This window comes from Rissa tridactyla, chromosome 1, assembly GCF_028500815.1.
Source record: "Rissa tridactyla isolate bRisTri1 chromosome 1, bRisTri1.patW.cur.20221130, whole genome shotgun sequence".
Lineage (NCBI taxonomy): Eukaryota > Metazoa > Chordata > Aves > Charadriiformes > Laridae > Rissa > Rissa tridactyla.
The window spans coordinates 136,036,879-136,049,186 of NC_071466.1; the positions used below are offsets into that span (position 1 = coordinate 136,036,879).

The 12,308-nt window shown below is 46.6% G+C and overlaps 2 protein-coding genes across 5 annotated transcripts in view; one reads left to right on the plus strand and one right to left on the minus strand.

Annotated features, from left to right (window-relative positions):
• Window positions 1-582: 582 nt before the first annotated feature.
• Window positions 583-4,758, minus strand: LOC128907202 (tripartite motif-containing protein 10-like). The gene is made up of 7 exons (XM_054195795.1): window positions 4,339-4,758; window positions 3,651-3,746; window positions 3,186-3,416; window positions 2,988-3,010; window positions 1,926-2,041; window positions 1,416-1,445; window positions 583-1,163 (listed from the first exon to the last, which is right to left on the minus strand). The coding sequence occupies exons 1-7, from the start codon at window positions 4,756-4,758 to the stop codon at window positions 583-585; spliced, it is 1,497 nt and encodes a 498-aa protein (XP_054051770.1).
• A 5,586-nt stretch (window positions 4,759-10,344) lies between these two features.
• ARHGAP8 (Rho GTPase activating protein 8) overlaps window positions 10,345-12,308 on the plus strand; it is an 83,212-nt gene continuing 81,248 nt past the window's right edge. For 2 of the 4 annotated variants that reach the window (XM_054202323.1, XM_054202381.1), the window contains exon 1: window positions 10,346-10,654. The gene's annotated coding sequence lies outside the window, so the exon portion shown is untranslated. The other 2 variants (XM_054202351.1, XM_054202343.1) reach the window with 2 other exon arrangements.

Sequence of the window (12,308 nt, forward strand, 5' to 3'; positions counted from 1 at the left end):
CATTTAGTTTTAATTCTCCATTAGTGCAAACTTACAGGCAGCCAGGAATTAGTGATTAAAAGATTAAAATACAGTTTAAGGCATGGAAATGGTCCCATTCCCTACTAAAAGAAACCTGAACGCTGCTACCTTTTCATTTCCCTTTCATTTGAGGCTTGGGCTGGAGGGAAAAGGTTGTCCTTGATGGCAGGGCATGTGCCAGCTCCAGCAGCTATGTCTGTATTTTGCATTAAACACATAAACAATCATTGAGGTTGGGATATGCCTGGGGAGTCTCCCTTCCCTTGATTCCTTTTTTAGGTTGTCCCTGGCATATGGTCTCTCTGATCCCACCAATTCCACTTTTTCCCGGTGGCTCCACCTCCAGCTATGGTAGCACCTGGGATGGAGAGATGGATCTAAGGCTGTCCAGTCTCTGCAGCCCAGGATGGGAATTTCTGGTGACCATTTTCCAGATGGTCATCAGAGCTTGGAGCCATGCAAAAGCTTTGCAGAGATCCTGCTCCACGCAACATTTTGCATAGCCCACGTTTATTGTAGGACCTGGAGCTGCAGAGGCGTACAGTGGAATTGTGACAAAACTCAGGTCCTGGTTTTTTTCCCAAGGGTGAGTGGAATGGGTTTGTTGGGTTTTTTTCCTGTGCCTTGGGAAAAAAGTTTGAGGTGAGCGTCCTCCATCACCAGAAACCATGGGTAAACTGTTTCTCCTTTGAAAGAAGCCTGCAGAAAAGCAAAAATCCGTGCCTTGCTCACAGCATCAAAAAACACCACTCTGCCTTCCTGACAGTCCAAGCAGATTCGTATCCGCTGGGGGACGTTGTGTAGAGTCAAGGGGGTGATACTGGGAGAGGTCAGAGCCTCATACCCATGTCTGTTATGACACAACGCCCACACGCCTGCTTCAGGCTTCAGGGGGAACCAACTCTGCCTTTGCACTGACTCCTCGGCCACCCCAATGACCCACATGCCTTCTCTACAGATCTCCACCTCCCAGCAGTGCCAACCCAATGCAAAGCCCCTCGAGCCCAGCATGCAGCGCGCGACTTTGAATTTCTTTGGGTTGGAGGGCAGGTCCTGCCCATGGGGTATCCACTGCACGAACTTGCCGTCTTCCAAGAGGTAAAGCCTGGCGTTGGCTGTCCTCAGGTCCAGTGTCATCTGTGCTGGAGGTGGAGAAAGAGTCAGGCTCATTGTAGCATATCTGGGGGGGCACAGGGCTTTTTCTATCCCTTCCCATCCATTCAATCCAGATGGGAGCCCTCCAGGAATTGCCTCGTGGTGGTACGAGGATGGGAGAAGGAGGAAAGGAGGCAGCAGAGAAGTTTAGGTTAATCTTTTGGGGCAGCAGATGTTGTTTAACCCTATTTTTTGATTTAATATGCTGGATCGGTTGGGCACGTGTTCGGTTCACTTACTTGTGAATGGAAGTTCAAAATCCAGTATGTCTAGAGGAAAGAGAAAGAAAAATGTGAAAGGCAGAAAGATCAATTGGTCTGATTCTGGATTGCTGCAAAAATCCAGAGAGTCAGGAACAAGTCTGGGGGAACGTAGAGAAACTTGAGAAGGGAGAGGAGGAAAACAGGACTACACATATGAAATTCACCCACGCACAGAGGGACTGCTGCAAAGAAAACTAATACAGCGATGCATTGGAGCGTGTCTGCGATGAGGAGCACGGGACAGCAGCAAGACACTAACTCCACATAGTTAATGTAAAATACATGGGACTCGATGCAACAGGCAACAACAGCAGCAGGCAGGCAATATCAGACTAACAATCACTGCTTGTTTGCAATCTCATTATTGGATCTTGAAAAAAATCCCTCATTCAACAACCAGGATGTATTTCTTTTGCAAGGCTTTGCTCCATCCCTCCCCACCAAGAAGCATGATGGCATTTTCCTTTCTGGACCAGTGCACAGTACCTTGAAATTTCTCCATAGCCTTCTTGACAGCTGTGATTTTTTCTGTGAAATCACAGAATTTCTTTTCCAGCCCAGGGGAAACATCAAGTGATTGTGAGAATATTTTCCTCTTGCACCTGGAAGGGAAGAAGGGATGCATTTACGCCTGGTTGCGGTTTGCTACTCAATGTTTTATCAGCAGAAGTAGTGGAGGGAAGATGATGGGTCTGCACCTTGTCACACATCTTAGACAGCAAATTACACAACATGATCACACATCACCCTTGTAGACATGTATTGATTTGCTTCAGCTGTGAAAGGATGAGGTGATTGTGTCAGGATCCTAATGGGAATTAACATCCCTGAGCAGACCCACCTGGGACCCCACATCCCCACCCATGGTCCAGGGGCTCTATTTAAGCTCAGCCTTGAAGCATCTAATTCTTTTGCAAGCTACTTTAGTGGAGCCTCTGTATGTGGCTATGGACCCTGCAGATCCACCCCACAGGCTGCCTTCTTGGCTTGCCCCTAGTCCTGCCTCCTGCCACTGGACCTGCCTGATGATCCGGGCTGCCCCCAGCTGCTCTTCCTAGCCCTGCTTGGCTCTTCTTGCTCAGGTATGTGGAATGGGGTTATGGCTGGTGATGTCTCCACTCCCTGTGCAGTTGTATGTAGGTCCATAGGGAGCCATCAGCCCTTGCTGCACCCTGACAACTTGTACCAAGACAATGTTAATTTTTGTTATGCTGAGCTATTTCTTCGGCAATGAATTAAGACTCTTCCCCAACATGCTCCCACCAGGTACTCACTTTGAGAGTGTAGGAACCTGTACCCTTTAGAAATGGAGCCCTGTTCTCCTACTTCAGCTTGTGCAGGTGACTGAGCTGTTGGTGCCAGTACGTGTTTGAATTCGTCATTAATTAAGAAGAGAGGGAGAGACCTCCTTCCAAACCCCAGTGTCCTCAGTCAAGTCCAAAGGCTATATTGCAGAAGTGCCAACCTGTCCCTATATGACTTCTCCCAGTACCCTGCCACAAAGCTACTCTACTGTGGTGAAATTTTGATAAGAGAAGGACCACATACCTGCTTAAGGTGGCTTTGATGCCCTAGATGAGAGAGAAAAAGAGACTTAGTAACCTACAATAGCTCCCCTTGGAGTACCAGGTCCCACTCTAATGAAGTCCCTCTTTTAGCATGTTGGGGTACAAAAATGAGAGCTGGAAACCAAGCTGGTGCTCAACCAGTGCCTTCACGGCACATTTGGAAAGCCTGAGGTCTCACCTTCAGGAGCTCACAGTCTGGCTGCTGGCGTATTCTCTCCATCTCCTCAATCAGGGTGCCCAGGCTTGTGGTCTCCTCCAAAAGCCTGTTGAGGATTTCTTCATGTGTGTTCATTATTTCTGTGTCCATCTGCTCCAGCTGGGCCAGGAAAAGGGACTCCTGCTTCTCTAGGAACTTGTGAAACTCCTTATATGCTGTCACAATCATCTGCTTTGTATCTTCTGCCCTTCTCTGCCAAGGGCAAGCCAAAGCAGGTAAAGGAAAGCAGAGAGCAGAACAAAAGCATCAGGGGCTAATGGTGAGCCATGCATTAGTGGGATCCATAAAAAAGAATCCACCTGGGGAAGATACAAACCCGCTCTCCCTTCCCCACACCCCTTGAGCATCACCCACCCATACGAGAGAGGAAGAGGAGATGTTCCTCCTTTCTTCCCCCATCCTCTGCCAAGGAAGATGGGCACCTACGGTGTAGTCCTGGACTCTGTCTTGTCTGTCCTCCACAGAAGATTGAAGCGCCCCATGCTCTGATTTCAGAAGTTGCAGTTGGGTCTGAATTCGCTTCTGAGAGTAAAGTCATAAGTCCCTTGTTTAATGGCATCAGAGTTATTTACAGCCACCCACCCCTTTCTTTTTTTTTTTTAAAACAAAGGTCAAGGAGATTTCAGGGAGTCGTGGGGTAGGAGAAGAGCAGAGGATCCCTTTCTGTTGCTTTTTTTTTTTTCCTACTGATCTTCAGCATAGCTGATCATGATAAGGAACCTGCATCCCAGAGGAGAGAGCCATTTATGGCTGCTGGATAAACAAACGCTCATGAGGCTCAGTAAACCCCTGGCATTGCAAATTGTGAGGTTAAAAGGTTAAATAGGGATTGCGGTGGTGAGAAATCATATGCATCTGTTTCTTTCTCTTGCCTAAGCCTCTGCTCATGGATGAATCCTGGGGGAGAAGACCCCTTGGTCCACCAAGAGCATGGTGCTCCTATGTCCACCTCTTCCTCAGGGCAGGAAAACACCACCTCAACAGTTGGTATCAAGAGAATAAGGATGGGTGAGTCCACAGGTGGTTTATCCCACAGGCCAAAGGCTATACAGGTATCTGTACCCACCAGGAACTTCTGGCCCTGTGTGCTTCACTGTGCCCATAAACCCCTCACCTTGTACTCCTGGGCAGCCTCATCCACAGGAACCACAGAATGGTTACAGTGCACCTTGGACCTGTCGCACACTAGGCAGATAAGCTTTTCTTCGTCTTTGCAGAAGAGCTTCAGGGCTTCCTGGTGCTCCTTGCACAAGTTCTCCCCTCCATCTACCTCTCTGACCGGTCGCAGGTTCAAGCTCTTGGCTACTTCAATGATGTTGGCCAACTCCCAGTTGGGTCGGAAGCTCTGCTGGGGCACTGCTTCCCTGCACTGGGGGCAGGAGAAGTTGGTGGTCAGTCCTTCCCAGTTCTGAGTGATGCACGCCCGACAAAAGCTGTGCCCACAGTGGATAGACACAGGATCCTGGAAAATTTCCAGGCAGATGGAGCACAAGGCTTCATCCTGGAGGCATTGCACAGATGTCCTGGCTGCCATGGACAGGGATGAAGTTTGTTTCGCTCTCAAATGATCAGGAAGAAAAGAGACTTCTCTTCCTGATTCTAAGCCATTGGTTAAACTGAGATCCAGCCCCTTTCAAGCAGGACTTAGGCAATATATTTACTTATATTGCTTTGGGAAGTAGCAGTTCGACAGCTGAGGAGGAGGAGAATTGGAGATGCCCATCCCATTTTTGCCCAGTGAAGGTACTGGGATTTTTCAGCCTCCAAAGCCTGTCCTTTCAATCTGTGGAGACCGGTGGATTTGGTGAATCAACAGCCACTAAAACAGGAGTTTCATTTGCTATTAGCACCAAGGGAAGTTGTAGTGCAGCTGGGGTGGGAGATAACTACTGGTTGAAAATGCTTCTGATATCAGGAGTGACGGGACCTGGCCAGGGCTTGGGAAGGACGCCAGCACCCTTTAGGACAGCCTCTGTGGAGCTGTTTGGGAGGACTTTAATATCCCTTGGGTGACCCTAAGGGTTCAAACGTACAATTTACTGCAGGGCAGGGCCTTCCTGGCTATCAGAAGAAATTTCTGCCACTCCTAACCGCTGGGACGTCAACTTTGCCCATGGGGTAAAGTGGGACATGAGACTAACACCCTGCAGAGACTGCTATGGATCAAAGATGCTCACGTGTCCCTGGAGATTGCTAGTGCCTCCAAGACCCTGAAAGGTCCCAGCAGGTTTCTCTGATCTGCAGTGACATAGCTGAGAGTCTGGGCTGATGCTTTTCCTTCCTGTTCTTTAAATGCCTTTACTTTCAAAAATTGTTGTTGTCCTTTTCTATTTCCTCCCACAATAGCTGTGATGAAGCAAGAAAGGCTTTAAGTGCTTTCATTTGAGTACCCAAATGTAAAAAAAAATAAAAAAAAAATACAGATGTCTGCCCAAGATGATCCTTTCTGAATCTGCTGCTCTTGAAAACCCCATAGAATGAGATTCAAAGTGGATACCAAGAGTCATTTGCTCCACTTTATTCTTTACCATGCATAGAGTCCCACAATGTAGTGTGATTTCCTGGATCAAACCAAAGGCTTGTCCAGAGTATGTAATGTCCATCTTACTGTCCATGCTGTCTTAGGTAGCCAGCCGGATCCTGGACTTCCAAACCCAGAAGAAAAGCAGGATTTTTCTCTCCACTGAAAGAAGTTGGAGGCAAAGCAAAACCCAAGGTCTCATTATCAGCATCAAAGAAAGCCATGTGTCCCTTTTCATAACCCAGAGAGACCCAAATAGTCCTTGGCCTCCCATTCAGAAGCTGAACTGTTTTGAAGGAGGTGAAAGCTTGAAACTTGTTCCCAGAGATGACAACAGCCCAAATCCCCTGGGAAGAGGTAGGTGCTAAAGATGAGGTAGAAAGAAACTCATGAACAGGTTTCCAGACGAGGGCTGATGAAACTGATAAAAAGAACTCACTTCTGAAATTGGTCATCACGCCTTAAAAAAATTAGAAAGGGATTTAAATATCACACTTGGATTGAAGACCAGATCTCTTATGGATTCCATTAAAATCTTCATGAGGGACAGACTTTGTCATGTCTCCCTACTAGAAAGTGTATGACTTTTTTGATAAGTCTGGTACACATTGAGAGGCAGGGCCTGGGCTGGGTGGACCACTGCTTGAGGTCAGTATACTGCTTTCTGAAGTCTGTGGTATTTCTCAGAAAAATCCATATCTGTAGTCTTTCTCCATTGATCCTTACTTATCTCTGCCCTCCAGGAATTCCCAGCCAGGCTCGCTTTGCTTTTTGTTTACATTATCTACTAAAGCAACAAATGTATTTGTGCAGCAGTGCTTCAGTAGTACTTCTGGGTCATACAACATACTCTTGCAGTTACTCTATGCCTCATAATAAGCTTGTTTGAAACGAGTGTATGGATGATTTGCCAGAGTAAATTGTTTTGTTGCTAAATTCAGTGACATTAACCCAGCAAATGAGGAGTTGGCCCATATTAGCATTTATTTCCTTTAAAAGGGAATGACTTTGAAAAGAGCCTGTGGATTCACGGGACTGCTATTACCATAGCTCACTAATGATAATTACTGTGGAATTTCCTGTTTGAGGAAATCCAACTGTGAGTTCATAAACATGTGTGAAAGCAAACGGAGAGGAAAAACAAAATTCAAACAACTCTACAATCCCTTAAATCCTGCTTTCACTTCACAGCTTTCCTTCAGCGTTCAATTCTATTTTGTAGCATTGAAAGGCTCTGACAAGTTGTATGAATGGGGGAAGTATTAAAGAAACAAAACCAGAAAACAAGCAGTTCTTTTTTACTGACATGTATTATTTTATACTCTAAGTGGTATAACAGGAATTTCTTCTTGCCTTTTAAATTATGTTTTTGCTTTATTATCCATACAGTAGTATTGCACTACCATTTTAGAAATTACAGACACATTGAAAGAATACTGGAGGTTCTACTGAATCTATGTATTTATGTTGCATTCCTTGTGGTAACTGATACATTATACATCATAAATAACTCTAATATTGCAGGAGACGGTGCCCCATATTAAGTCACTTTGTGTTAGAGGGCTCTCATTTGCAACTTTCTCTAAAGCAAACTTTAACAATAGTGAATTATGTTCCTTAAGTGAACCTGTATATAAATTACAGATTTAGAGATGACAAATAGCAGACATCTGGTTCTTGTTCATATGAAATGAAAGGCTAGGATACATATACACAGTGGAGTCAAATTTGGTACGCTCTTTTATATAGTATCCTCTTATTTTGAAAAAAAAAAAAAAAAAGGTTGCATGACTTACTAAGCTTAACCCGGTGAGCTGTCACAGCCTTACTCGAAAACATAACCTTGCTATTTATGTTGATCTTTCCTCCAGTTTGCATAAGGTCAGCTGGCCTCAGTGCTGAGTCTTATCTCGGAGATGCAGCATGCAAACCTATTGCACCTTGAGAGAAAACAGAGGTGATCTTTTACCAAGTAAAAATCTGCGGTCTGATGTTACTCCACTATTTTATCAGTAAAACTTGCTTTCTGTGACCAAAGTCTAGTCTATGCTTAGCTTTAGATCCTACCTACAGAATACTGATTATCTACCAGCGCAGTTAAAATAACACATCATACACACCTTGCACAGGTGTTCTTGCCAACAGGAGGTGATGAACAGCTGAGTTAGCACTGAAGTCTTCCAGCAACAATCCTACAGTCCTTACAGTCATTGCTGCTCTGATTTAAATTTTTGCTGCTCAGAAGACCTCTGTGACTGGAAGCTCCTCTCTCCAAAATTTCTAGGTAGCCTCCTCCTACAAACTGAGCTCAGTGCTGTAGGCTGGGGTCCATGTAAAGCTATTCTCTACCGAACCTGTTTATTCAGACATGTAAAAGGACATAGAGAGTACAAAAGGGGAGAGCTTCATGCAAATTGAAGGATATGGAAGCATGGTGGTCCAGCCAAAAATCTGGATTTGCCTGCTTCCCCTCCCATTTGTGCTACTGCTCTGAGGAATTATATGTCACTCTCAGCAAGGACCTCACCATGTTCTTCACCATCTGGAAGAAAGCAGCCTGGAGTCTCGTATCAATTGAGAAAGTGGCAAAGTCCATGGAAAGAGATCTCTTTTTTTTTTTTTTTTTTTTTTTTTTTTTTTTTAAGACCAAACTAAAACTAGATAAAAAGCTCTCTCTGGGTTCTGTAGGACAAACTTAACGCTTCATTTACCCATGAGCCCTTCTACATCTCATTTTGAGGTGGCAATTGGCTGCAACTGGAGATAAGCAAAATTATTTTGTTTTAAAATAATAAGATTTCTTCTAAATCCATTGACTGGAAACTTTCATAAAGAGGAAAGTAGAAGCAGTGTTCTTTTGTTGGGTTGCAGGCAAAATGTTAATACAATAAAAATACAAATGTAAAGAAATGCATTTGAAATGAAAAAGAGGTATAGCATATGCAAAGCAATGCCAGAGCATTCAGGGAGCGTACATAAAATCTCAAATTGTAAGGAAATCTGGGAACTAGGCAATCTGAACCTGTGGTTTTGTGGAAGAAACCTGTAAGGCGGGCTTTGAAGTAAAAAAAAAAAAAAAAAAAAAAAAAAAAGTAACATTTGGCTTTTTCAGCCTGAGGGGTTAGTCTAAAATCAATCACAGGCATGCTGTGCCTTAATTTCAGGCCAAAAGACACTGAAAAGTCTAGAGACTTCTGTGTGGGACTTGTACTTGGTGACAAAATGGACTGATCCAAGCAACTACGGGCTCTTTTATCTGACCTCATTAGTACACAAAGCTTTAGAACAAACGCTGAAGGAAAAACTAATTAAAGATGTGGAGGTATATGAAAAATGAGTTAAAATGCAGCAGGGCTTCACCAAAGATAGAACATACCAGACTAAGCCAGTATCTTTGTCTGATAAATCATTTTCTCAAACAGTGCAAATACAGTAGATCAAATCTATCTGGACTTCAATAAAACATTTGAGAGGATGCCATATGAGAAAATATTAATTAAGATGGAGAGATGTGAATGAATGTAAGAAATGAAGAGTAAGGACAATAGCATGTGCTGAAAGGGAAACTCTAGATGGAAGGAGGTTACTAATGCAGTTCCGTAGGGAATGATCTCAGAACTAATCTTAGCTAAAATTTTATTAGTGACCTTGGCACAAAAAACATGAGTGTGCTAATGAAATTTGCTGATGACATAAACCCAAGACCTGCTGTTACAACAGAAAATGATTGGAATACCCTATGGAAAGAATTGGATGAGTCCGTGGACAGGAGAAAGAGAAATGACATGCAATTTAATAGCAGGAATACAAAGTTGTGCGCTTAGCAGAAATTCCTATTAATTCCAGTAAAGTGAGGTGAAGAGGAGGCTTCTCCAGATGGACAGAAGAAAGAAAAGATATTGCATGAATTAATTGCTCAGGAGCAGGAGTGAGTTCATGGTAAGCTGGTTTCTGTCTGGAAAAGGCAGCGCAAGGGGTGTACCACACAGCCAGAGCCGTAAGGGCTGTGGCACTGGGTCAGACCCCATGGCCCTCCTTTCTGGCAGCAGCCACCAGCAGATGCTGGGGAAGGCCACTCTGGCAGGATCTTCCCGGAGCGGTGGAAGTATCCGGCAATTCGTGACTCAGTGAGGTGGTGTCCTTGTGCCTCCAATTGTGTTTACCGAACTTTACTTCCCGCTTTTCTACTGGCAATGACAATTTCCTACTGTGAGTTTGAGGGCGTATAAAGAAAATGGCGTGATGCCAGTGAAACTGTGGGACTAAAGATCAACCTGGAGTCTTTTAAGTCAGTACGCTGATGGTACTTTGGACCTCTCCTAACTGCTGGGGGATACCTGGCTAGACCTAGAGGAGTTAGTGGTGTGTCTTGCTTGTAGTCAGATGGTGATGCTTGAAAACTTGATAACTAATTTCCCCCCCGCCCCCAAACTACAAGGAGGCAGTAAAAAGCGATTAATTTCCACATCTTGCTTTTGCATCTGGTTTTGTTTCCCGACTCCAGCCGCCCAGCAGGGCCCCCGGGGTGGGCTCCGGGCCGCGCCGCCCCGGCCCCACAGCCCCCGCCCGGTTCCCTCCTTCTTCGGCCGCGAACGGAGAACGGGAAACGAAACCGCCAGCCCGGTGCCGCCGGCGAGAGCCCCGCTTCGTCCCCCCACGCAGCTCCTTCCCTCCTCGACCCCTCACGCCGCCTCCATTTCGGTCAGCGGGGCCCAGGACCGGCCCGCCCCGGACCCGAGGCGAGGGCGGCCGCAGCGCGGCCCGCTGCCTCCCAGCCCCGCGACTTCGCCCCTCCTCCGGCCGCCCGCAGGTGAGGCCGGCCCCGGGGCGGTGCTGCCGCGGCCCGCCCGCCTCATCTCGGCCGGGAGAAACACCTGTGGTGTCTGCGAGCCACCGCCGTTGCCGACAGGTACGTGAGGGCGGCCCTGCCCGCCCCGGGGAGTGCCGAGGGGCCCAGGCTTCGTCTGTCCCCGGAGGCTCCCTCCGCCCCGGCTTCTTGTCCCTGGGGCGGTGTTTCCTCCCGGTGAGGGAAGGTAAAAGCAGCTGGGGCTTCCCGGGGGGGAGAGGTGAGTGAGAAATTGTCTGCCGGGAGGGGTGTCGGGGGCGGCGGTGCCAGGCGGGACCACCGGGGGCTCTTCCAGAGACTTCTATATCTGTATATAAATATACATATAGGTGTGTGTCAAACCAAGCACTCCTTGTGCTTCTCGTTACAACAACCTGTTGGGTGCCCTTTGCGTGAAAGGGGCCCTGTCCAAAAGCAAAGCAACCAGTTGCTCGGTCTGGGATTCCCCCTCCCCGCCATTTTGCGCCGTCGGGGGGCGGCTGTACCGGGCTGCCCCCCCGGAGAGAGGGGACCGGGGCCGGGATCGGGCCGGCTCTCGGTGTGTCCTCTCTGCGGGACGCTTTCATTTTTAGCGTTTCCCACGATAATAGGATTCAAAGGTCAGGTTTATACTGTAAGCGGTGCGATATGAGGCTGTTACTTTACAGCGGTGCTTACACCTCAGCCTGAGGAGGGAGTCCGGCGGTTGTCTGCACAGGGGTATGACCCGACCGAATAGGGTTCTGGACGTTAAAAATGCGTGAAAATGGAATGGTTTAGTGGTTTGATAGTAGGGAGGTGAATTTGCGCCCTTCTTGGCCATCTCCACTGACTTTGTGGGACGAAAAGTTTCTGTGTGCCGGTCCTGTGGTGGAATTGGAGCTGGCATCCATACGAAGCCTCACAAGGAACAGAAAATGGGGTAAAGGTGACAGCGAATGTTATGTGACTGAGATTCAACATTGTAAGCCGTAAAATATTTCTTAAAGAGTATCTCTAGCTATATAGTGATACATTGTGCCTTTACGGCTTTCTTTCCTCCTCTTTGTTACCAGTCCTTTGAAAATTAATTCCTCTTCACCCCCTGTTATAATAGATTTATAAAATTATTTCACTTTCCAGCATTCTTTCTATATGTGTTGCATCGCGTATTTGGCATGTAGTTAAAATCTGTATCAGTGTGCACATGCTCAAGGGGCTGACTGCATGTTGTACATGGAACTTTCTTTCCAACCTTTCCAGATGTCTGAGCGATGACCTTGTTCTTCTGTAGTCAGTTTTCCAGACAGAAGGTGACACAGGGTTTAGTTAAGGCTGGTTTAGCTCCTTGGGGGCAGGGGAGGCTGTGGTAGGCTGGGAGTGCAGACCAGAACCGGTTCCTCTCGTTTGCTGCTGTTAGCATTCCTGCAATTCCTTCCGTTCACCCCTCTTCATACCCTGGTAGAATTTGTCCAACAAAAGGCTGAAACCCTTTAGGGCAGACAAAAGAGGCTAAGCGTCTCATCCCACACTTGCGCTGGCAGATAAAGCAGCAAGCCTGAAATCTGAGGGAAAGGCTCGTTCCCAGTTAGATGCCTTTCCCCTTCCCGCAGGGGTAAGTGAGTGCACAGCCAGGAGTTTCCTGTCCTTGATGCTGTGTGTTGTATTGATGACCTTCCTGGGCGTTTGGCTTCTTTTTTCGCTTTTTTTTTTTTTTTCTTTTCTTTTCAACACAGTTGAGCTGTTGGCCCGTTACTTG